Source organism: Ursus arctos, unplaced genomic scaffold, assembly GCF_023065955.2.
Source record: "Ursus arctos isolate Adak ecotype North America unplaced genomic scaffold, UrsArc2.0 scaffold_30, whole genome shotgun sequence".
NCBI lineage: Eukaryota > Metazoa > Chordata > Mammalia > Carnivora > Ursidae > Ursus > Ursus arctos.
In genome coordinates, this window is record NW_026622986.1 from 25845709 (window position 1) to 25871113 (window position 25405).

General features: G+C 42.0%; 2 protein-coding genes across 9 annotated transcripts in view; one reads left to right on the forward strand and one right to left on the reverse strand.

Moving 5' to 3' along the window:
- NUDT5 (nudix hydrolase 5) lies at window positions 1–23530 on the forward strand. Of its 4 annotated transcripts, none has more exons than XM_057304673.1 (9): window positions 1–91; window positions 9229–9336; window positions 10591–10658; window positions 14761–14810; window positions 16004–16111; window positions 17327–17422; window positions 18004–18105; window positions 19791–19844; window positions 20791–23530. In XM_057304673.1, exons 2-9 carry the CDS (start codon window positions 9274–9276, stop codon window positions 20898–20900), a joined length of 651 nt encoding a protein of 216 aa, XP_057160656.1. In that variant the 5' UTR covers window positions 1–91; window positions 9229–9273; the 3' UTR covers window positions 20901–23530. The 4 variants fall into 4 exon arrangements, with proteins under 4 accessions (XP_057160656.1, XP_057160653.1, XP_057160654.1 ...); XM_057304670.1 differs by lacking the exon at window positions 1–91 and adding an exon at window positions 201–292; XM_057304671.1 differs by lacking the exon at window positions 1–91 and adding an exon at window positions 206–296.
- The window catches only part of SEC61A2 (SEC61 translocon subunit alpha 2), a 50010-nt gene continuing 25146 nt past the window's right edge, over window positions 542–25405 (reverse strand). The window contains exon 12 of one of the 5 annotated variants that reach the window (XM_057304669.1): window positions 542–656. In XM_057304669.1, the coding sequence (XP_057160652.1) occupies window positions 542–656 (115 nt within the window). Of the gene's footprint in view, window positions 657–1825; window positions 14018–23453; window positions 24574–25405 lie in introns of those variants that run through there. The other 4 variants (XM_044392056.3, XM_044392057.3, XM_026478641.4 and 1 more) reach the window with 4 other exon arrangements.

Below are 25405 nucleotides of genomic sequence, written 5' to 3' on the forward strand. Positions count from 1 at the left end.
CACACAAACACACACAAAGCCGTTCGCGTCCCGGAAAAGGAATTCCGGAAGTGGTAAGAAGAAGAATCGATGATCTGCAGCGCCCCGGAAGGTAATTTTCTTAGGCAAGGTTATGGGCGGGGATTCTACGGGTGCCGGGAGGGGCCGAGTGCACATCCTCTTATCACCGCGAGGTGCGGCTGTGCCTGAAGCAGTAACACCGGGTCTTCTGAGATTGCTGCCTCGGATTCGTGCTTTCTTCTTTCGTCCCCCTCCCCAAAGGAGTACCCTCCCCTTCACCCCACACCTTGGAGTAGGTAACTGGGCGCGGGCCAATCACGTACAGTCCCCTCTTTGGGGATGAGGGAGGGAGCACATCTGGTGCGTGCGGGCAGCCGCGCGCGTGTCCCAGTCTGCGGGCTGCGCTCGCGTCCCGGAAAGCGAGGGGACGGCCGCTGCGAAGGCGCGGAAAGGAGGGCCAGTTTAGAGAAAACCAGAGACTGGGGTAGAAGAGCTTGGGCTATTCGGAGTAGAGAAAGCAGGAAACACCGCCGTTACCTGTTCACGTGAGTGCAGTGGTTGAAGCATCTGCAAAGGGGGGAATGGCACCTCTTCGTTCGTGGAGGATTATGAGAGAGAGGGAGAGAATTCTGTCCGTACGTTCCTGGGGAGTTCGACTTTGAAGGTAGAAGAGGAGAGATAAATTTGGGGAAACCGACAAAAAGGGGAGAGGTGACTCGTTTGAGCGTGAACTTCATTTATCCCAGCCCTGCCAAAGTAGCAGCCTGGAAAAATACAGCCAGATTGTATCAGTAGCCGGGCCATGCTGGAATCATAAGACTGGAAGGATTCTAGTCGAATGAAATTTGCAGTATCATTCTTTTCCCCTCCTCTTTTCTCCATCACTCTGTTATTTTCCTTATTCCTTCCGTAATGATGTATCCAATGGCAACCAGACAATAGACTATTTTAAAAGTTCACTTTTGTTTGTTTCTTCAGAAGAATCAGATTCTAGCTGTTGAGTAACTTGCCTTGGGCTTGTCCCAGTCACGTCTGTCTAAGGGCACGCATTTTAGGTATTCGTTAAAACTGCACACACTCTAGTCCCTCTAAGCAGTTTTAGATTACAAAGAGGTGGGAACCCCCCGACTACAGGCCTCTTTAGAAAAGTATTCATTAGGATAATTACAGGATCCTCTGCCTATTTGGAGTTGGAAACTCCTCCCCCAAAGAGTTTCATGTTTTGTTTTTCTCAAAAATGTTACTGGCTAAGTGGTTTAGTTGGGAGCATCGTTTTTAAAGACACGTTTTCCAAACAGGTAAATTACAATGTTGCAGTGTACGCTGGGGGAGGGGCGTCAGTAGTTTTTCATAAGTACTTCTGAGATTCAGGATTATGTAGTCCTTTCTGTTTTGAGGGGGAAATGAAGCAATATTCCATATATGCTGGGAGAATCGTGCCAGACTGCCAGATCTAAGAGAGACCTAAAGCCGGATGGAGCAATCACTCCGCATGTTCGTTTTGATTTGACCTAGAAATAAACAGGTTGCTGCTGAAGGAAATGTTATCACTGATGATGTGAGTTAGGGTAAGGTATTTTCTGTTGAAGATAGGAATTAATAGATGTATAGAAGAAAGCAGAAACTGGAAATATAGTCCTTCTGGGAGGAGTAATATGTTAACAGCACAGGAAACTTGAGTGTAAAGGTTGAGGCAGCTGCAAAGCATTAATACAGTACTGGGTATTTGTAGAGAAGCAGCCAAGTTTGTAAACTTAAATATAAACACTACAGGGACGGAATTTGTTACAGATGTCTGTTATTCGGGCTATATACTTTAGAAGCGAGTTCGGTCACTTTTTAGTTTTACAGTTGATTTTAAGTTAACTAGTTACACATTTAACTAGCCTCAAATAAATCAACATTACAAACAGATGCTTGGGTATTTTGAATTGGTACAGCTAAATTCCCTTTGATTATTTTGTAGCCACCATGTTTGTCTTTTTTTCACTTAGCCATGAAGTGTTTATACTCAAGTGTCTTCAATAAAACCTTTACAACAATGGAAATAGTTGCTTTTTCTCATGCATGCCTAAATCAGTAGCTAAGTGATTGTGGGGGAGGGGGCTTATTGTGCAATTCTAAATTAAGTAATTTTTCTGCCCTGAATCCCACAACATGACTAATCCTTTTAAATTAATACTTCCATCTACCTGCTGGTTTTATCCACTTGGATATCTTGCCAACATCAAACTCGGTGTGTCCATATTTGAACACTGTACTACCCCTTTCTCCTGATGCCCCAACATCTTTTAAGAACATCTTATTGTAATAAGCTTTGAAACAAACCCTTTCCCTAGATGCTGGTTTAGGACAAGTAATAAAGTTTCGCATGCAAGGAATTAAGTCTGTTTCCTTGCCACTGCTACCACCCTAGGCCAAACCTATGGTATCTCTTGCTTGGGCTATTGCAAGAGGTTCTTTACTGGTTTCATTATTATACGGCTGTAACCAATTAACCTTTCCTAGGGTAATTAGTTCACAACCCAAACTGAATGTAATGATTATAAATCACCAAGTAGTGTAATTTCAGTAAAATGTTAGTTACCTCTCTGCCCACCCAACCCCCACATCTGCCAGAAAAGAAAAGAAACTCGGTGGCTTTCCATAATTAACAAATTACAAGAAGTTTTCATTATCGGAGGATAATTGTCAGCAAAGGAAAGTTCACTTAAAGTGGATCCATTTGATGTGGATACCAAAATTTTACCGTAAATGGTACAAAAGAAGGAATGATCAAAATATCTTTTAAAAAATTAAAATTTTAAAATGTTTATGATTATAACCAAGACCATTAAATGTAACTATACTAATTGATTACTTGTTTATTATAAATCAAGTGGCTTTTCTGTGTAATTATTCTGAAAGAATGTGGAATGGCATCTTGGACAGGCCTAAGCATTTGATGTTTGACTTTACACACTCAACGTTATTTTTGCAAAAATTAATCCTCTCCCTCTTAATTTCTTTCAAAATGCCTTATTGGAAATTTCTTAATCCAATTATTAAACTGTTCCAACTGCCTGACCTTGGTCAATCAGAAGCTTTGCTTATGGTTTGAGCTTCTACACCTTTTTATTTGGTCGAGTATAAATGATGTTTACAATACTCAACTTTTATCTGGGAGAGAATCGCCAACGTGTTATTTCTTGTGATTTTTGCTTCACTTTGCAACCTCAGCGAACTGTAGAGATTCCAATATGATAATAACTGAATAATGAGAAGCCTGAGTGCAAACTCTGCTCCCATTTAACCTGAATCCAGCTATTACTACTAGTACTGAAATACCCAAGATTGTGAAAAAATAATCATTTCTTTTCCTTCTGTGGAGAATTGTTAAGTGCTATCCCCAAAAGGAGTTTACATAGTAACAAGAGCTTGTGGCATGCCAGTTAGAGTTGGGTGCTTTACTTGCCGGCAAATTTGGGGGAGGGGGCAGGCATCCAGCCAAATCTGTGTAAGCCCTTAGAAATGTGTTTGCATGTGTTAACACCATCCATCATATGGGGCTTGTTTGCGGGGTGGGGGAGGGGGTGGTTGGGAGGGGTAGGGGGGAAAGATTGAGAACCACAGAGCTTGCCAAATTCCTCCATAGTAATTTCTCAACCCTTCCCCTAATTAGTGTCTCTGTTTTTCATGTGGTTCCTTGAAATGCTTTCCCTGTCTTCTTGGTATCTAAATCATATCTTAATATCAGATGGCCTCTTAGTAGTAGCCTCTTCAAAGTCTATTACTTTCCCTGCCTCCCAAGTGGATATGATTTGCTCACTTAAAACACCCTGGTATTGCATTATCTCTATAATAGCTATTTACCCTCTGGTTCTTTGCAAGTTGAACTATGAGGTCCCCAAGGGCAGGATTATGGGTCAGTTTGCACTTTGTGTATTTTTTTGTTTTTTTCAAACATTTGAACTGCCCCCTCTCATGAAGCCAGTTAACCTCCTGCCTACCACTGTATGGCAACTCTAAGAAACCTGTGATGTTTTCCCTCACAAGAGTTTTTGGTGCCCTGGAAAAATCATACAACACATCATAGACCTTCAGTGTTCAGACCAAACTAAAACCACATAAAACAGATTATGTGAGTTAAAACAGTAGAACACAACATTACGTACACTGGTATTATTTTAAGTATAACAGGTACCTTAAGTATAACAGCTTAGCCGCAAAATGTAGATGACCTGAAATTCTAGCTAATGAAGTGGATAAAATTTACACTTCACTTTTAAATCTAAAAATAGCATTGAGTCAGCTCAGGAAAGCTCTATCACAGTAACTGAGACAGGAGTGGACAGCATGCATGAGCCTCGTTTCTTTCTGCACTGCCTTACTTGTAAAGACTGGTCCCCAAATGGCACCATTTAGCTTCCAGTGCTAAAATAATGGTGCTAAAAATAATATTCTTTTTCTGTTTCAGTAGTATTTTTGAGATGCCATTATAATCCTGAACATTTTGGTAATCACAGAATAAAGAATATATTTTGAAATCACCCTTTAACCACATTTTTTGGTTATTTACACTGTCAGCACATTGCTACAAAGTACTATTGCCTCTTGGGGCTGGTTGCATTCCAAGTAATTACCCTGGAGAGGCCCAGCCCTGCTTGCCACTTTTTTTTTCTTTTTTGTAATTTGTCTGTAGTTTGTTGTCTTTCTAGCTCTCTGACGTTCTAGCTTAAATGTTTTTTTTAATACAATCTGTTTGAAACAACTGTTTATAGCTTAACACTTGCTGACCAAAAATCCATCTTTTGATTACTCAGGCTGTGTTGTAATGGAGTTTAACCTGGTTCAATGAAGAGCAGTAGATCCGAGGGACCAGCCTTCAGAACAGTACTTTTTCACCTTTTGGCCATCAACAATCCCTTTGACAGTCTGACAGAAGTTTTAGAATATAAAGATAAGGGGACCTAGCAGATAATTTAAATGTCTTAAAGTTGTATGTAAATCTGAAGGAGCTAGTGGCCCCTTTGCCCGTAAAGATATTCACGTGGGGATGGAGGACGACCTCCATTTTGTCTAGACTTTCTGGGAGTCCAGATTAAGAACCCTTTAACAGAAAAAGTTACAGATGACCTGGCTCTTTTACAAACTTCTGGTGGTGCTTATACTTTTGAGGCCTGCAGTTCTGTTTTTAAAAAGTTTGGGTAGCCATCAAAAGTTATTTGGGGTCAAAATACAACTTTTCAAAAGGAGGTAGAAATTTAACTTAATCCAAGCATCTTGCGCCTAAATTTTAAATCAATTACGTTGTGCACTACATGGGGTCCCTTGGTTGCCTAACAGTTTTCTCTTAAGTGACAGAATTAAAAGCAGAGGAAATATTCCTTCTGTGATGTGTATGTTACTAATAGAAGGGAATGGAAATCTGGAAGATAAAAATCTAGGTAGAGAAAGTTCTTTGATCTGGGTGTAGAGACCACACGGGCAGCGACCAGTAACCAACCTTTGATTTAACCTGAGGTTAGTTTTCATTGGTCAGCATACTACTTTAATTGCCTCTAACAATGTAAATTATTTGTCGTCTGTAAGCCAATGCTAGTTAAAAGTTTGCCAGGAGTAACTGCCTCTTTTCTTATGCTGTGGGCATATAGCCAAACGCTAAATGACTGTCTCCAAATGTCCACGTAGCTTACTGTTTTATTACTCTCAAGCCTCTGTTCAGATGTCACCAAATTAAAGGGGGCTTTCCTGATGACACCATAAAGATATCACCCCTCCCCTGCACCTCTCTACTCTTCTTACCCTTCTTCATCTTCCTCTGTAAGGCGTAGAGTCTCCAACATAAATATTGTATATTGGTCCCCAGTTTTCTCCCCTTCCTCCCACCAGACAGTAAGCTCCTGGAGAGCAGGGCCTTTGTGCAGTTTGCTGCTGCACTCCCAGTGCCAAGGACACAACCTCACTTCCAGCCCTACAATACAGTGGATGTTTGTTTTTTACGAACATTAATACAGTTTGTGCATACTTCATGGTTTAAATGAGTGTGAAAATGTACACACATTTCTTTCTCTCATCTTCATTAAGTGGTTTTTATTTCTTTAGCAGAAAGTCGTTTTTTTCTTCCCTAAGGCCTCAAGTTTTGCTTCTTTGCTAAAGTCCTTACTGGAAATTGAATTCCTAGGTTTGCCCACAGAATAATCTGCAAGCAACAGTGTTGATTACGTCTTCGTGATACAACAGAAATACATTTAATTTTATAATTGAAGTACGTGTTGAGGACATGCAAAATCTACACCCAGAGGACAGTAAAATGATGGCGTGGGTACAGTAATGCCACGTACTACTAGCCTGTTGAGTCCAGAGCAGAGCTCCTTGAACTGGTCTCCTCGGCTTGGTCACCCTTTAGATCTAATGTGACTTTCAGCAACCTAACTATTTGTCTCTTGGAGATTTTTAGACTGCAAAGGTGGTGGTTGTTAATTGAGATGCAATTCACATACCATAAAATTCACCTTCTTAAACTGTAAAATTCCATGGTTTTTAGTGTATTCACAAGATGGTGCCACCATCACCACTCTTCAGTTCTAGAACATTCTTCATCAAAAAGAAACCCCATACCCATAAGTAGTCACTCCCTATTCTCTCCTTCCCACGAGTCCCTTGGCAACCACTAATCTGCTTTCTGTATCTCTGGATTTGCTCTTCCGGATATTTCATATACATAGACTCTTACAATATTTGGTATCTTGTATCTGGCTTCTCTCACGTAGCATCATGTTTTCAAGGTTTATCCATCTTGTAGCATGCATCAGTACTTCATTCCTTTTTATGGGTGAACAGTATTCCATTGAATGGATATACCACATTTTATTTATCCACTCATCAATTGGTAGACATTTAGGTGGTATCCACTCTGGGTCTAGTACAATTATACTGCGATGAATATTTGTGTCCAAGTTTTTGTGAGAGAATATGTTTCATTTCTCGGGTATATGCTAGGAATGACATTGCTGGGTCATATGGGAACTTTGTGGTTAACCTTTTGAGGATTGTTTTCCCAAGTGGCTGCACCATCTTGCGTTCCTTCCAGCAGCATGTGTGGGTCTTAGTTTCTCTACATCCTCACTGACGCTTGTTGTTATCTGTCTTTTATTATAATCATCATAGTAGGGATAAAAGTGTGGTATCTCATTGTGTTTTTGATTTGCCTTCCTCTGATGGCTAAAAATGCTGAACATATTTTCATGGGCTTATTGGCCATTTGTGTATCTTCTTAAGAAAAATGTCTATTCAGGTCCTTTGCCTATTTTTAATTAGGTTGTTTGTCTTTTAATTATTGCATTTTAAGAGTTTTTTGCATATTTCAGATACAGTTCTCCTATCAGATTTGCAGACTTTTTTCCCATTCTGTGGTTTTTTTTTTTTCCATCTTCATGGTATCCTTTGAAGCACACACGTTTTTAATTTTGAGGAAGTCCAATTTATCTGTATTTTCTTTGGTTGCTTGTGCTTTATGAGTCACCTCTAAGAGATCATTGCCTAACCCAAGATCATGAAGATTTACACTTATGCTTTCTTATAAGAGTTTTATAGGTTTGGCTCTTACATTAGATCTTTAACCCATTTTGAGTTAATTTTTATATACTGTGTTAGGTAAAGGTTCATTTTTTTTTTTTCCCTGAAGATTCCATCTACTTAGAGCACTTGTGCAAGCAGGGGGGGAGGAAAAGAGGGAGAGAGAAAGAAAGAATCTCCAGCAAACTCTCTGTTGAGCGTGGAAGCTGATGCAGGGCCCAATCCCATGACCCCAAAATCACGACCTGAGCTGAAATCAAGAGTCAGACGCTCGACTGACTGAGCCACCCAGGCACTCATGAGGTTCTTTTTTATTCTTATGAACGTATATATCTAAGCCCAGAACAATCTCTTAAAAAGGCTATTCTTTACCCCCCCCTTGAATGATGGCATTCTCTCTCCCCCCTCTCCGCGCCTGCCCCACTCATGCAGATGTGAGCGCACGCTCTCTCTCTCTCATTAAATAAATCTTTAAAAAAACAAAGATACAAACTTCCAGTAATAAAATAAATGAGATATGGGAATGCAATGTGTACAGCATAGAGAAAAAGTTAATATTGCAATAAGTTTATATGGTGACAGATGATAGCAAGATTTTCGTGGGGATGACTTCATAATATATGTAAACATTGAGCCACTATGTTGTACACCTGAAACTAATACAATATTGTATGTCAGCTACACTTCAATAAAAAAAGGAAGGACCCATTTGAGTTCCCAATACAATAACATCAGCACAAAGACATGAATAACTACGGGTTTCCTGAGAAAGAAAATAGGCCACATAGAAAAAGGATCAGGAATCAGAATGGCTTCGATGTCACAGCAGCCCACACCAGAAGCCAGACGACAGAGCATGGCCTCCATATTTCCGTAGAAAGAGACTTTCAGCCCATACTTCTATATGCAGCCAGGTTATTCAGTCCACTTTGAGGGCAGAAAAAGATTTTCAGACACTCAGGGTACAAAAACAGGAGAATAAGCCAAGAACAGAGGCCAGGGTAGTGTACAACACATGGGACGGGGCCTGCCCCTTCCACAACAGAGCTGGTGCTACTGGTCAACTCACACACAACTGTGACTTTGATACATTTAAACTGATACTTTGATACTTTAAACTGAAACTTTAAAGTAAATGGGCCACAACAATGTGAATGTGTTTAATTCCACTGGGCTGCACCTTTTGACATTATTAAAATGGTATATCCATTTACCACAAGTTTAAAAAAAAAGATCTATGGGAGGTAGAAACAGGCGGCTCGTAGAAGTCTTACAGTTTAGCTGTCCCGGGTAGATAAGGGACAGTAGTGAAGGGGTGGGAATGGGGAGTGGTATACAATTTTTGTACTGTTTCCCCCTTGGAAACTTTTTAAATTTGGAGTCAGAAAAATCCAAGAATGTCTATGTAAGTGCCTAGTGCCTGCCCAGTAGGAACTTAGCTAATGTGGGCTGAATCTAACTGGGATGGCTGCATGTTCTTTCCTGGATGTTTCCTGGGGCCTTGGCATTTATGTTCCAGCTGGGGCAGTTCTCCCAGGTTCACAAGAGAAAAGCAGCTTTGACGACATCAGATAAGTTTTTCACCATTTAAGTACTTTGACCGGTGACCTCTGGACAAATGTTTAATTCAGAAAAATAAATGTAGCCTAAACAAATCTTATTATCTTGCAGCGTGAACTTCCTGCCTGAGGACTATAAAGACTAAGTAGTTTGAAAATGGAAAACCAAGAACCAGCGGATCCTTCTCAAAATACCAAACAGTCTATTATTTCAGAGGAGGTATAAATTGTTTTTCACTTCCCTTCCCCCTCCCCACACAGAGCTGAGTTTCAAAGAAATGTAGAAACTGTTGTTTCAAATGCTTGTATTTAATTCTTTTGTGTGTGTGTGTGTGTATTTAATTCTTAAAGACAGTTTCTTAAACATTGTTCCTACTCCCTTTTTAGGACTCAGGGACATTTTGCTCTTGTGTGGGAGCAATAGTGTATCTCTTAATTATATGTGCTAGTGAAATGGAGGCTGTTTTTAAGTGGATTTTGGCTGTTAATACAAAAACTCTCAAAATTTTATTAAGTTTCCTTCGGTAGAAGAATAAATCATATGTGAGTTTTAGGGTTTAGACATTTCATACTTAAATATCACGTCTTACTTAGCTGTTTATGGTCTCAATATATATGTTTAAGAACAATAAGAATCTTAAGTTGTTAGTTGTAGTCTGAATTCCAGAACTAATGTATGTGTTATATGTTATTTGGTTTAGCTTTTAATAAGTCTCTTTCTGCAGGAACCATTGCAATGAATAAATTTTAAATCCTTCATCTTGGAACTCTGATCTTGACATCTTCCTGCAGTTGTTTATAATTTAAAAATCTTTCCATGTTGTCTGTGAATAGATCTGCTGATAATTATTAGGTTGCTGCTGGCCAGAAGTGAAATATAGGATAGTAAGAAAAAGGCTACTGCTTTATGTCTGCAGTGAATCTCTCCTGTCAGTTCAGTTTAGTGCCATGGGTAAGTTAGTCCTGGTAACCGAAACTCAATGTCTAGGCAAAATGATCCTGGGCCACCTGTCTTGGATGGGGTGGGAAACCCACGTCGTCCCTGGAAATGCGGTTGTTGGACATGGTTTCCTCAGTCAGCCTTCCGGTGTGGTCACTGACTGTAAACCACCCCTGATGAGTCTCTACCCACTCAACGCACCTGTCTGATGAGCACCCAGCTCAGAGGATAGAACGCTCGGTCCCCGAAAACCCCTCACTCCTGGTCCTCCCTCTCCACTCCCCTGCACCCCCCAAGAGTTTTTCAACTATCATCTCTTTTCACCTCTCTGTATCACTTCCAAAACTCCAGAAAGAAGCCAAACCACCCTTCAGAAAAAAAAACTTTCCATACTTTGAGCAGAAAACCTTCACGCAACTCCTGGGAGGGGCATGTGATCACCGGGAGGGCCGGGCAGAGAAAATCTGAAAGAAAACAAACCTTCTAAATGAAATCCTCAGTTTGAAAGTCTCCCAACTTAATGTCTCCTTTTAGTTAATTTCAGAAGGAAAATGGGTCAAGCTTGAAAAAACAACATACATGGATCCTACTGGTAAAATAAGGTAAATGATTTTTTTCCCTTTTGTAAAATGTGCAGTATTCAGGTCTCCATTTAGCATTTGGCATAAACTCTGATAGCTTCCTCATTGTAAAGTTGGTCTTAAATGAAAAATATAATTCAGTGCTTTCCCATTGTCAGAATGTCTGGATCGCTTATAATCTCTCAATAAAATTACATTGTCAGTTTGTTGTAATAACTAATCAGGAATTGATTTTAACACCATTCTCCCTGAGGAGATTCGTAGGAATCTGAAATTTTGGGCCAAGCCTCACTTAAGCTAATAAAGCAGCAGAATAATTAACCATCCAGGCTGCCTCATTCTGGTCACACCAATTTTTAATTTGTGAATTAGAAGGATTAAGGAGAGAATAGTGCTGGGTTTGAGGTAAAACTTACATCCTTTACACCTTGCTCATGGAAATGTGAACTGGAGGCGAAAAAGGTTTTGCAAAGCATTCCACAGTATGTACCAGTTGCCATAAAGATATGACAGACACCCTTCGACCTAAGTAATCCCACTCCTGAGACTGTGTGGAGTCAGATTTGTGCATGAAAAATGTTCATCAAAATTTAAAAAGACAACAAATTGAAAGCACCCTAACCATTTTAAAGATTGGGAAATGACTGTTACAGTGTAACGTAATAGAAGCATGTGATGTCCAGTAGGAGGGACTACAGTCAGTGAGACTGTAACAACTTCAGTGACTACACTTACTGTGGTGGCCGTTTTGTGTATAATTATTGAGTCACTATCTTGCACACCTAAGATACAATATTGTGTGTCAGTTATTCCTCAATCTAAAAATGGGGACGTAATTTTCTAGTGTACGCATTTGGTAAAATCTCTGCAGTCATCTACAAAGCAGATTCTGAGGACAATCTAGCAATATGAGAAAAGTGATTAAGTGGATAACAACATAGGAAATGGTATATATGCTTTTTAAATTCTTCCCAAATAATATATGTAAGAAAAGCCTAGAAGGAAAACTGGCAAACTATTAAAGGCAGCTGTGCGGTAAACCTTTTCTGTTTTCCAAATTTTCTGTTTAGAAATTGCTTGATATTATAATTAACTGTGAGAAAAAAAATGTGTTAAAAATAGATTAAGCATTTCCCTAGTGAAATATAAAAGGAATGAAGATGCAAAAATATAACTGATTTGGGATCCAGATTACATGATATAAATTCATTAATATAAAAAGTCCATTTGCTAAGCGATCAGATAAGAACACAGGGTTTCTTCGTGAGGAAATACAGCTATCATCCATGTCAACGTACACGGACTTGCCAGTAATAACTGAAACCACTTTAATTACATTTACCAAACTAGCAAAAGTATTAATAAGGGCCAGTGCTGGAGAGCTGCAGGAAATATTAAGCTATCCATAGCACTATTAAATTAAAACCTCAAAGTAAGAAAGCTAAGTACACTGCAGTCCATCAACACAGGGGAAGCGTACAGAACACTTACTTGACTTGAGTTTGATACGCAGAAGTAAGTAGGAAGTTACTAGTGGGTACAGGAGTACAGTACAGAAATGTGGCCAGGCCGAAGCCTTCAGGAGCACAGTATGCTCAAATGTACTTGCATTTGTGAAAATGTAGACAGATTAGAACCCAACTTATAGGGATATGGTTTGGCTCTCTTTTCCCTATGAAGTTGTGTAACTTTATAACAGATACAACCCTTAACACTAATTGGTCTGAAGAGTACCTGTTGGTTTGCACCAGCTCATCTCTTCACCTGACTCCTCTTCCTCTGTCAGCATTTCTTAATCAGGGATGTGCATCAGAATCATTTGGAGGCTTTTTATCAAAATACTCGCATCCAGGTCTCACCTCCAGGGCATCTGTCTCAGTAGTTGAGGCGTGTACTCAAAAGCCTACCAGGTACCATGCTTACATGGCCCTTTATAGCATGTTCACCTCCATTCTTGCACATGGACATCTTCCCCATGACTTCCAAGGAGCTCTTACAAAACACAGTGACATTTCGTACCAGAATGTCAAGCTTCGAAGAGTGAATCTGTGGACTTTCCCATAGGTCATGATGTATAAACTTATGAAATGTTTTATCTGTTACCCAATACGCAAGCATGTCGGTAGGGGTGAAATAGCAGCTCAAAAACATTTTTTCCACCATGTTATTTGTGGATAAAGATACACAATTGATTTTAGTTGGGTAAAAACTGCTGGCAGTACGCCCCTTTATGGACACTTGGGACAGAGCCAAAGTCATCCTTTGTTGCCATTCCTACCTCTTGTGTTTGTTGACTAGGCTAACAACAGTATGTTCTGGGGAAACACGCTTTCCTATAACAAAGGCTCAAAAAATGGAGTAGCTTCATTAGAATCAGAATTCTAAAGCTACAAGAGGCTTTTGAGATAACTTACTCTTACGTCCCTAGTTTTACAACTAAGAACAGTCTTGAGTTTGGGGCTATGAGGTTAGCTGGTAGACAGGCAGAGACTAAGATTTTCTGACTCAATCAGTGTCCATCTCTCAGAGTCCCTTGAAGATGATTGAGCTCACATGGGGCATTCCTGGTCTAGGATTCCTTAAATTTCCTTGCTCACGATTTATGGCTCGTTACTGGTTATTTTACTTTATCTTAACCACTGTAATGATGCTACTCTTTTTGTTTCCCTTATTCCTAGTGTTTTGGGGGTGGCACCTTCAGTGCTTCTCAGCACTGTCTTCTTCGGTCTTTACAAGTAACCATAAGAGGCAGCAGAGAGAGCTATGCCAGAAGGTGTCCATCTCTTGCATTCTGTATTATTTACTGATCACAGTTGCTTGTTGGTTGGCTTCTTGTTACTAACAGGAATGTTGGGCAGTTGTCATAATAGTGTTTGGTTTTCTTAGGTTCATTTTGACATGTTTGCCATTAGAATTTGGGTATAATACCGAAAGATCTACAGTTTATGCAATGGTTCTTCTTTTTTTTTAAGATTTTATTTATTTATGTGAGATTAACAGAGAGAGAGAGTACAAGCATGGGGGAGGGCAGAGGGAGAAGCAGACTCCCCGCTGAGCAGGGAGCCCGTTGTTGGTGGGGCTCGATCCCAGGACCCTGAATCACAACCTGAGCCAAAGGCAGAGGCTTAACCCACTGAGCCACCCAGGTGCCCCCAGAAAGGGTTTTATGTTTTTGTTTTTAACTAGATTAAATATCTAGATTTTTTCCATAGAAATATGGCACAGTCCAGTCCTTAAGGACAAGCAGGTCAAAAGTGCGAGGGCCCCTCTGGGCAGACATTATGCCTTTCTTACCCTAGTTTCCAGCGCCACTCTGATATCTTCTCTTAGATCCAAAGTTGATCTGCTTCTCCACTCCCATCTCTTAGCACTGCTCCTTTCTGTTTAAGGGATAAGAGAGTGAAGGGGAATTTCCCTCACATGCCCTTCCCCTTCAAACACAATTGTAGCAATAACTGGATTTTCAGGACAGCGTTCCCCAGAAAGAAACAGCTTAATCAGGGAAAGGGAGCAGGAACCTGCCATTACTTATCTCGCTTTTTCCTCTGTGGACCATTTTTCCCTTAGGTAAGATAGATCTCATCCATGCAAAAGAGAGCACTTACCTAAATTTAATAATTCCCCAATGCATAAATGGAATGGCCCTGCTTTCTTAAATTGTTATTTTAGGTCACATGTAAATAACGTCTGAGGAGTTCATATTATGCAGAGTGTCTTTTCTTCTTAGCAAAAAGGCTGGACTTTTCATAGGGGTGTCATCTGCACAGACTGCTTAGTAGCTTTGTAGCTTCACTGACTGCTCCCCTGTAGATTTATGATCCAGCCTGAAATATTTCCAGTGAACAGTCTGAAAGGCAGCTCAAGCGAACAACAGGCCTTCTCTTTAGAGAGCATCAGAAGGCTAAATGTAGGGTGGCACGTTTTCTTTGGAAAAATTTTCAGAAGCTACAGGAAAGCACTGGTGGCTTTTCCTCTACAGATGTGTATGGCTGTGGTTCTTTGCCATTATCGTTAGTACACTTGCATGCTTTGCATTTGAAAGGTCTGGTTGTGGACCGAAAACCCAAGGACATTCCCTTCTGTAATACCAGTGATTTTGTTTTTTTCTTCTCTGCCTGAACAGAACTTGGGAAACTGTGAAACGTACAACCAGGAAAGGACAGTCGGCAGATGGTACGAGTGCAAACCCGTTACAACTCTTCATGAAGGAAGTCACCGTACATCATTGCAGGAGGCGGGGTTCTTTTTACTTAACCAAGACCTCAGAGCAGTTCTCTTCAGTTATGATCTTTTATCTTTAAACCTGCCATTACTTTTTGTAGTGCTGTGTGACCAAATCAGGCTTTTTTTTTTAATTTAAAGATTTATTTATTTGAGAGAGAGCGAGCATGGTGGTGGGGGGGAGGGCAGAGGGAGAGAGAGTTTAAGCAGACTCCATGCTGACATGGGGCTTGATCTCATGACCCTGAGATCACAACCTGGGCCGAAACCAAGAGTGAGACGCTTAACCAACTGAGCCACCCAGACATCCCAATCAGGCTTTCTTTATAAATGACTTCAGGCTCCTGTCATCTCTGCTGAGTACAGTGTCTTGAGGGGAAGGTATCCTAATATTTATAGCCAAATATAAGTTAGTATAATTTGAAGCCACATACTGTGTCTAAATAGGACTTTTAGAAATCCTTTGTGTTCGTTCAGAGGACCTAGGTGAAAGCCTTTAATATGGAAAAATATTTGGCCCTACTTTATGATGGACCAGTTGCCTTATAAGTTGATAAGGAAATGGATTTAGGAGAACACTATTCTATTCATTCATTTCACTGTCCTTTCTAGCCATAAATGCTTTGATTGCAAAGATCCTGAAAATCACCGCTGGTCTAGAGGAAGTTGGGCAACAGGTCTTTGTTTCTCCCTTTCGTGCTTCCCTTTCATTTTGTTGTCTGTTTTTACTGGAAGTAAACAGAGTAGCTGCCACAATTGCCTGTCGGGATATTTGGGGGCAAGGAGGTAGCCAAGAGCTCCCCTTAAGCAATTTGTGTTTTCCAGAACACGGTGGGGTTTTGTCTACGTTTTGTTCTAAGGCCACGTAAAAGGTTTCTCTCTTGGCAGAAAAGGTCCTTGATCCTAAAACAGTCAAATCCAGTGTAGCTAGCATTTACCACAAACAGCAGGACTGACTTGATTCATTGCTTAAAGGAAATACACACACATGTAGGTGACTGTCCCTTCACCCACGGTCTGGCTCGCTTTGGGGTGAGAAACGCCTCCGCAGAGGTCAGCATAAGGTGGGAATGTGCCCTTGACCCTGTGCTAAATGTTCACGGACGTTTCATTAGGGATTTCCTTGGTTTGTCTCCTGGCCACAGGTGTGGCGGTCATCCCCGTGCTGCAGCGGACTCTTCACTACGAGTGCATCGTTCTGGTGAAGCAGTTCCGACCGCCGATGGGAGGCTACTGCCTAGAATTCCCCGCAGGTAAGTCCCTGAACCCGAGAACTGCAGCACTTGGACACCGAACACCTTTTCATCTGTCCCTGTGGTTTTAAGTAAAACAGAAGCATCCCCACAGCAGCTGCCCCTGGTCTCGCTCTAGTGACGCGCTGCCCGAGAGCGAGGCAAGGGCAGTGGCCCAGCCGACCTTTCCAAGCCACCTCTCGGCAACGTTCTCTCTAGCTTCTCTTTGAGGAACTGCTTTTCCCTAATTTGTCAACTGAGTTCCATTTTCTATCACTAGCAATTGCCTCTGACCAGAAATTCACAGTAATAACTAGATCAGACTCTTAACTCCAAGAACTATGAATGGAAAAGACATCTTGATCTTCCGGTATGCACACAGGCCAGGGAAATGGTCTTCAGTTCCACTAGAATACCCTCTTGAGTTGCACAGCAAGGTAGAGCTATCCAGAATTTGAAGCTCTGTGTCATCATAGGACTTAATTGGGTTGTTCCCCTCTGAAGAGATTAGATCTCATTTACTTATCACTAGCGGTATAGGTCTTGTACTTTCAAATTCCAGCCAATGAGAACACGTACCAACTTTCCTTCTCATTTACCGGCCATTTCACTGAAGAAATTCATAACTTTAAAAGTAACAGAATAGCCTACATTTTACTTCCTCATTGCATTATTTCCTCTCGAGTAAAATAATCCGACTTCCGCGGTCCTCCCTAGTTGCTGCTCACTCTGAGCATAGCAGCTGCCTCGAGTCCGCCAGCCTCCCCCCTCGCAGGGGATGCTCATGCCAGCATTTCTCTCCAGGCCCCAGGATTGCTCTGCCAGGGAGGAAAGCAAGTAGGTGACACTGTGACGTGAGGAAACTGAGAAGAGTGCCAGGCTTCCTGGGCCGGAGCACACAGCTGAGTCCATCACCGAGGCCAGTGGGCAACACCACCGAGCCACTCATCCTCACAGGAACCCTCGCTGTCCGGCTGCAGAGCAGCTCGTGGAAACCACTGAGGTCCAAGATAGACGAACAGACGGCAGCTAGCGGAACCTACTCCAGCTGCCTAGGGTTATCTTTCACCCTTTTTTTTTAGAAAAGTTCCAAACCTCAGTCAGTTTTACCTGTACAACCACGTTCCCAGTCATCTGATCCTTCTCGTGTAGCTCAGCCGGAATTATATTAGAAGAAGGAGAGGTTCCAAAAAACCGGGTTTCCCTAGTCCACCTCACAAATGACTTAACTTCCAGGTCTCATCGATGATAATGAGAGCCCAGAAGCAGCCGCTCTTCGGGAGCTTGAGGAAGAAACTGGCTATAAAGGTGACGTTGCAGAGTGTTCTCCAGGTGTGTATTGCTACCCAGGTGTGCACTCGGGGACAAACTCTTGAAAATTAGTCAAGCCGTAGATTGTTCTGTGTGTGAAGGGTAACGTGGGTGTTCTTTATGCTCAGGATTCAGATGGCTTTTGTCTTGGCTAAGAGAAACCCCAGTTAGATTTGGTCACCCTCTATGCGTGAGCCTCCCCTCCGCAGAAGAGCCAGTTGGAACAAGGAGGCCCTGAAGCTGGAACAGAAATGGGAAATTTGTGACCTTCCCGAGCGTCCGATGTCCTAAGCTTTATGCTTTATTTTTTACCTCATCTGTGTGCCAGGTGCCTCACTAGGACTTTTTTCTCGCTGTGGTGAAAGGAGTTGACAACATGGCAGTACCGTCTAACCTTCCTCAGACTTACCAAACTTAGGAACGCTGGGGAAAATACGAGTGCTGGCCACGCGTATGCTCAGCAGTCCTGCAGCTGTGCTTTTCCTGCACGAGTTCTGTGTTCACTACGACTTGTGAGCCCAGCTTTCTTCCGACATTTAAGTAATGAAACAAATGGCATGTGACTGGTGTCTGTCCAAGTAATCTGTCGCTTCTCTCCGTAGCTGTATGTATGGATCCAGGTTTGACAAACTGTACCACACACATCGTGACGGTAACTATTAACGGAGATGATGCTGAGAACGTGAGACCTAAGCCAAAGCCAGGTGAGTGCTGTGGACTCGTTGAAAAGGTGGTTCTGTTGCGTTAAATATCGTTTAACTTACTACTGATTCGGTTTCTGACTTGTCAGAAGAATAGTAGGCTTGTAGATACTTCATCAGTACTCCAGGCTCTTTTCCTAATCTTGGGTCCTTTAGCATTGTTCTTTGAACGCTTGCTGATCTTTATGCTTTCTTTATAAAATGTTAAAATATGATATTTCCGTATTTTCTATATGGAATTTATTCCCACGTAGTAATATGAGCCACAGGTCTGAATCGTAAACAGTGAAAATCTTCAAAATCACCCCTCTCTCTGTGTGTATTGCAAGAAAGGCATAAATAATTGTGAGCGGCCAGCAGCTGACTAGTCTTCACGGAGTTCCGTACCTAGAGAAACGTTTAGGAAATTCCCGGCTCTATTATATTTCTCAGCAAGTTTGGACTCAAGCTTTGACGCCTCTGCCCGTCCATGTCATCTCCCACCCCATTAAAGGCGGTGCTCACACACATGCCACCATCACGTGTCACAGCCGTCCTCTTCCATTTCCCACCACCTGGGTGCTCCTGAATGTTCCAGTGCCCATCACAGCTGATTTTAAATGCTCGGTGCTCAAACTTGCTAATACGCATAGGATATGTAGTACAAGTTGGCCGTCCTCAGAGGTGCACAGAATCACCATGGGCTGGGCACTTCCACTCCTAGGTCGACACCCCAGAGCACTGAAAGCAGGGGCTCGCACAGATACTTGCACCCCAGGGTTCATGTAGCATCACTCACGGTCCCCAGAAAGTGTCCACTAGCAGATGAACGGGCATACACAGCGTGGTGTGTCTGCACAGCAGGCTAGCACCCAGCCCTTACCTGAGACCTGCTGGCGCGCACTGTAACTGGACAAATTCTGAAACGGCGGTGCCGAGTGCTTAGTGCAGCCAGACAGAGTAAACAGGTACACCGGGCTGACTCAGTCAGCTGACCATGTGACTCCTGATCTCTGGGTCATGAGTTCAGGCCCCACATTGGGCCTAGAGCTCACTTTAAAAAAGGAAAAAGAAAGTTTTTTTAAGCATAAATCTTGTGATTCCACTCATATGAGGTTACCTAAAATCCACGTATTCACAGACAGAAAGTAGAATAGAGGTCAGCATGTACGGGGACATACTGTTGAGTGCTACCAAGCTTCTCTTTGTGGTGAGAACGTTCTGGAGAAGGTGCCGATAACTGCACAGCAGTGTAAATGTATTTAATGCCACTGAACTATACCTTTTAAAATGGTTTAAATGGTGAATTTTGTATATTTTAACAACTTAAAAATACGTACGTGTGTGTCCTAGAGCATGCTGTAAATGCTATTATACATTTGATTTGGAGAATAATAATTTTGTACTGTTGGAATGCTTTTTACTGTGAACATAGATTAAACTAGTAGAGACCCAGGTTTCTGTTGCATTCTTATGGCCTTTTCGGTGTGTCTTGCACAAAAGCCTTCTTCCAGTGTTTGACCCCAGCGAGCCTTGCTACAACGTCGCCCTTCTGTTTGTTTTCAGGAGACGGAGGTATGTTACCCAGCTAGCAGAGGCTGGCCGTGTGTGTGGCTTAGCGCAGTGGAAATGGCTGCAGGCATTTTGTGGTGTTCTGGTAGGCCCTCTTATTCTTCAGCTTCGTTTTCACTTGCACTTTGTTTGTTTAGAATTTGTCGAAGTAATTTCCTTACCAAAGAATGACCTGCTGAAGAGACTTGATGGTAAGCATTCTTAAGACTATTCCCCAGCTTCCTCAGTTTTCCCCAGCCCAGCCCCATCCAGTGGGGCACTAAAGCGAATTCCATTTCTCTAATTATTTTCTTCCTCATTAAAGTCAAATACCTGAAACTGTTGTACAACCGCAGTTCACCAACAATAGTTTTCCTTTCTGGGTGGCACAGAGTCTAAAAATGTGAGCAAAACATTCTATGTCAAGTGAAAGCTTTCAGTAGGGTTCTTTTTTTTCTATAGAAGAGTCAGGATCATATTCCTGCAGACTTGCCAAAACTTCTATACCTCAAATCTCTAATCCATGGCAATTCAGAGGCCTAAGTAGGTATTTCTTAGTTGATCCTCAAAGATCCAGGGGTTAGCCTGCTGGATGGTTCTCTGCAGGGCAGAAGTTAAAGGAGAATTTAACCATATTTCTTCTACAAAGTCTGAGGTTATAGGAAGAGCAGTGTGTGATATAATGAAGCAGACTAGCAGTGTGAGCCCTAGTAAATCACTGGTCACGTAATTACATCATGTAATTCCTGGCCAGCCCATCTCACAGGGACTTGGTAAAAAATTAAATAAGGTTCCATGGACAAATGTCCTCTGACAAAGCAACAGTCGGAAGTACTGTATTGGAGACAGGCCCGGCTGGGAGGGCCCCATTCACTCATTTGCAAAGAAACAGATAATCTTCCTAATTTGAATGTTTTAAAAATTTTACTTCAAAAAGTAACTTGAAGCACTGTTTGACCTGCTTATATATCCTTTCATCTTCTATCTTACTAGCATTAAGATCCTTGAAGGCAGAAAATGTCTTGTTCACTGCTTTATCTCCGGCCTCTAGCACAGGAACTGGCACATAGTAGTCGCTCAGTAAAGATGGGTTGATTGATAAGGGGCATAGTCCTTGATTAACTTCGTTATGTAACTTGTATCCTTTGCCTTCTCTAGCTCTGGTAGCTGAAGAACATCTGACCGTGGACGCCAGGGTCTATTCCTATGCTCTGGCACTGAAACATGCAAACACGAAGCCGTTTGAAGTGCCTTTCCTGAAGTTTTAAGGCCAAAGGACAGTAGCCATGTTTTTATAAATAAGACCACCAGGCCTCCTTCACTAAGACTTTGTATTCAGCTTAGCTTACTGTAGATTTGAAATTAGCTTTTCCATTAAATAAAAGCAACACAGAATACATGTGGTGATATGGAATTGTAATTACAGGTAGGCTCTAGTCTTCATTTAAATGCTAAACTCCAGCCAATAGTAATGAAAAATGCAGATACCCAGTTTTTAATCCAGTTTAATTTTAAAGTTCAGCTGTTACTTATCTAATCTAGTCCAACAGATAGGAGTATTTCTAGAGGAAATATGACCTGAATTCCAAATTAGATCTGTTATTCCCACCCTCAGCCCCCATATAAACTTCTGTAACTAGGTATGCAAATAACTATTTACTACATTAGTGTTTAAACAGAGACTTTTTTCTTTTTTTTAAAGACAAACCTATACAGGGGCTTTCTTGGTCATCCTAATTATCTGCTATATGGGATTAATATACATTCCTGCAAGCAGAGAGTGTCAAATCAACAGAGAATAACATTCATGAGAAGCAAATGTTTACATTTGGCTAGTGTCCTCCTACCAACCTAACTACTGAAGGTAAACAAGCTGTTAGGTAATAAAAGATTGTTGATCCCATTCACTATTACAAGGTTAAGAAGCTAATGAAAAAAAATGACCCTTCCCTCAAGAAGGTGTATATACTTAAGAATTTCATTTCCTATCCTTACCTTAGAAAGTACTTGCAGTTTCTAAAACCAAATCCATTTACATGGCTGGGACAGCACTGTCCTGCTGTTAAACCCTGAGTATAGCCAACAAGGTCAGCAAGTACCAGAAACCCAATGCAACTACCTTAAAGGGGAGAACGGGGGCACTGTTTCCAGCTCAGGACATGCCTAGCGCCCCTGTCATCCAAAAGGTCTGCCAGTGTTCCTGGGCCATCTTCTCATCTTTTGGCTGAGCTTGGCCCTTGTGTTGACTTTTGTGGCCTCTAGCAGCTCCAGAACTATCACCGTTCAGATGAGCCCCCAGCAGAAGTCTCCGGGTGATGCTCCCTGGCTAGCCTTAAATCTTGTTTCCGGTCCTGGGCTCAGGCCCCTCATATCAGATAAAACCAGGATACTCATGCCAAAAATGCTGTAATATAGTTCATCTGTCTACAGGGTCCCTGTGTATTCAGTGTATCACTGTGTTCATCTCTGTATCCAGAGATGTTTTTGTGAGCAAAAATACAAGATTAGACTTTCTAAACAAAGGGGGAAAGTATGGAAGTAGAGAACTGTCTAGATTGTCTATTCTCTGTAAATATTGCAAAAATTAGGCCCCCAATTACTTGCTCTAATAGTAGCCTTCCCGTCCCCCTAACCCTTTTTTTAAAACAAAAAATTTTTTTAGATTTTATTTATTTATTTGACAGAGAGACCACCAGCAAGAGAGGGAACACAAGCAGGGGGAGTGGGAGAGGAAGAAGCAGGCCCCCAGCAGAGCAGAGAGCCCTATGCGGGGCTCGATCCCAGGACCCTGGGATCACGCCCTATGCCAAAGGCAGACACTTAACGACTGAGCCACCCAGGCACCCCAAAAAACCCTTATTTTTAATCATAGGCATTATGATTCTCCAGAGATCTTACTCCTCCTCCCTGAGCTCTCAAAGACCAATCGTATAATCTCCCTTGTTACTGCCCTTCTTCAAAAATCAAGAAACAGAAGGCATATGGAAAATATACAGCCTCGGGCATAGACCAGTCTCCAAACAGACCAGCTCGTCCAGAGCCGCTCCCCATAGGAATTGAGAAACCTATTAAATGTTGGTGGAAGGGAGATCTTTACAACCCCTACCTGTCCTTTCTACCTTTGTCCCTTCCTAAGAGTGCAAATTAGAAGTGACAGCTGAATCCTAGAACATACCCTACTGCCTTTTATGTTAACCTTTAAACATCAAAGACTGTACTTGGGAAGTTAGGTCAGTTTGAGAGCCGGCACTGCTCATTTATCAGCATTTGAAAGTTAAAGCTTTCCTATAAAAAGCCCTATTTCCACCTTCTCTTGGAAAAAAAAAAAAATCACGTATGACAACATTGGATCCCCATTTCTACGGTCACAACGGTCTGAGGCCCTTAGGCGATGTCCTCCAGAGGGCCACTGTTCCTGTCCTGCAGCCTTTGTTTTCTCTGCTTCCCTGTAACTGGTTTTGTGATCCTGGCCTGAATAAGATGTACTTCCTGCACTTACTAAGAAAGTAAACAATGGAAACCCTTACTTCTGAAAAGGATCTTTCAAAAACTGTGATCTGTGGCCAAAAGAGCACACAGATTAAAAAATTATTTATAAAGAAGTATGCTATTTCAGATGGAGGCTGGGATGTTATCGGAGACCGCTACTGTCCTGTTCTTTCCAGTGCTAGTCGCATAACTGAGCACCTTTACGTCGGTCCCTGTTCCTCAGCAGTTTTAGGATTAAACACTACACTGTAACTACGCTTGCCCTCTTGCCACAGACCTCTCCGGGTGGGTTTTGTATGATTTCGATGAACCTATACAAATAATCTTAGAAATCATTTAATATCCGATTTTATTTTTCCAACACAACTGAAACAGTTTTATTAAATAAAGGTTTATTTTCTACTGTTTACACTCATGTTGCTGCTGTAAAGTACAACAACATACACAGATTCCGAGCGTGAATCACTCATTGTTCACCCCCACTGAACTACGGACATTGCTTGAGAATTAGATCTTTGCTTTAGGGATTAAAAAAAAAAAAAGAATTGGGGCATCGTTATCTTGAAAGAGTATTCTCAAGTGATGTGTTGGAATTCGAAGGCATAGCCAATACAGTAAAACAGCACTGACTGCTGTCACTGGGAAGAAAGGAATGAGAACCAGGAGGAGTAATCACACGCGCTGTTTCTAGAACCAGCTGGAACTGAAGCTCCATGTTGCCCGTCAGGGCTGAGCGGCAGCTCTGAGAGGGGACAAATCGGGGGAGGGGGACGGAGAGGGAGGGTGGGAACGTGGATACTAGGAGTTAAAAAAGTATAAAAAGTTAATTATATCTAAAATACAGATTAGATATAAATGTTCCAGAACTCATTAAATAAGCTCAAAAATACTGGAAAGTGGCAATTTGAACTACATTTATTTTTAAACAAGTGGGGGGAAGAGTGAGTGTTCTGAATGTTGTGTGCAAAACTGATCCACGTCACCATCTCACCGTCACGAGTGAACAGGGCAAGGCGGGTACATTGGTTTCCAGCATCACAGGCAACACTACAAGTACATTTTTGAACAAATAATGTAAACTTCAGTTTTAAGGCAGCTGGTACTAATGCTGCACACAGGCTTAGCTCGGCGCCCATTTCACAAACGGGACACTGAGCACTTGAAAACAAACTGTGAGGGAAGAAAAGGGGAACCAGCATTATTTGACAAAAACAATGTGTCAAAATTATTCCCTTTCACACACACAAGAAGAAATAGGAGAACATTTAGAAAAACAAAGCACCCATCCCACCGACTTCAGCCTGTTCCTTGACAAAAATTTCAAAATACTGATAAATAATAGTGACCGCAAGCAGGATGCCAGTGCCAGAGCCGATGGCCCCGAGGAAGTCGGCTAACACCGACAGCGCGCCAATGCACAGGCCGCCAAACGCGGCCGCCGTGGGGATGTACCTGCAAGACAGAAGCCTCAGTCAGCCAGCGCGGGGACGCGGGAGGGGACACGGGACGCTGGTGCGGCATCGGCACACACCACCGGCAGGGGGGCCGTCTGCAGGGATGACGTGTGTGTCCCACCCGGTGCCGACGGACTGATGGAGACTTTGTGACTCAGGCAAGGACGTGACCCTGATTTCCAGAAACTGGTCAATAGCCAAGAAAAGCAATATGTGATTTTTATGGCAGAAGGCTGGAATCCTCAACAGACTTAAGTATTAAAATATGTACTACTGTAAATAGGTCGTCTTGAGCTTACTCTCGAAGAGTGAATTCCAAAATGCTAAGTATTGAATTTACGTGACAAGACGTGGATGACCCTCTTTACAGTAATTCAACCTTGGCTGCACGTTAGAACCACCTGAAGAACTCCCAAAAATAATTGAGTCATGTTTAAAATACTCCAGAAAGAAGGGGGAAAAAAGACTGAGGGAGACAGTGGATGAACAGGAATGGCCAGAGGAGGCTAAATACTGAAGCTGGACACAAGCTGGGTACCCGGAGGTTCCTTCTGCCACTCTCTGCAACCCATGCTCTAAATCAATAAACAGGGGCGCCTGGGTGGCTCAGTCGTTAAGTGTCTGCCTTCGGCCCAGGGCATGATCCCAGAGTCCTGGGATCGAGCCCCACATCAGGCTCCTCCGCTGGGAGCCTGCTTCTTCCTCTCCCACTCCCCCTGCTTGTGTTCCTTCTCTCGCTGGCTGCCTCTCTCTGTCAAATAAATAAATAAAATCTTTAAAAATAAATAAATAAATAAATAAATAAATAAACAGTTCACATAAAAATACAA

Bases quoted from the DNA above. Each gene is read 5' to 3' on its own strand.
- NUDT5 (XM_057304673.1), top strand. From the start codon at position 9,274: ATGGAAAACCAAGAACCAGCGGATCCTTCTCAAAATACCAAACAGTCT. The intron at 14,811-16,003 runs GTACGAGTGCAA...TCCTGGCCACAG, and splicing joins GAAAGGACAGTCGGCAGATG to GTGTGGCGGTCATCCCCGTG. The intron at 16,112-17,326 runs GTAAGTCCCTGA...CTTAACTTCCAG, and splicing joins CTGCCTAGAATTCCCCGCAG to GTCTCATCGATGATAATGAG.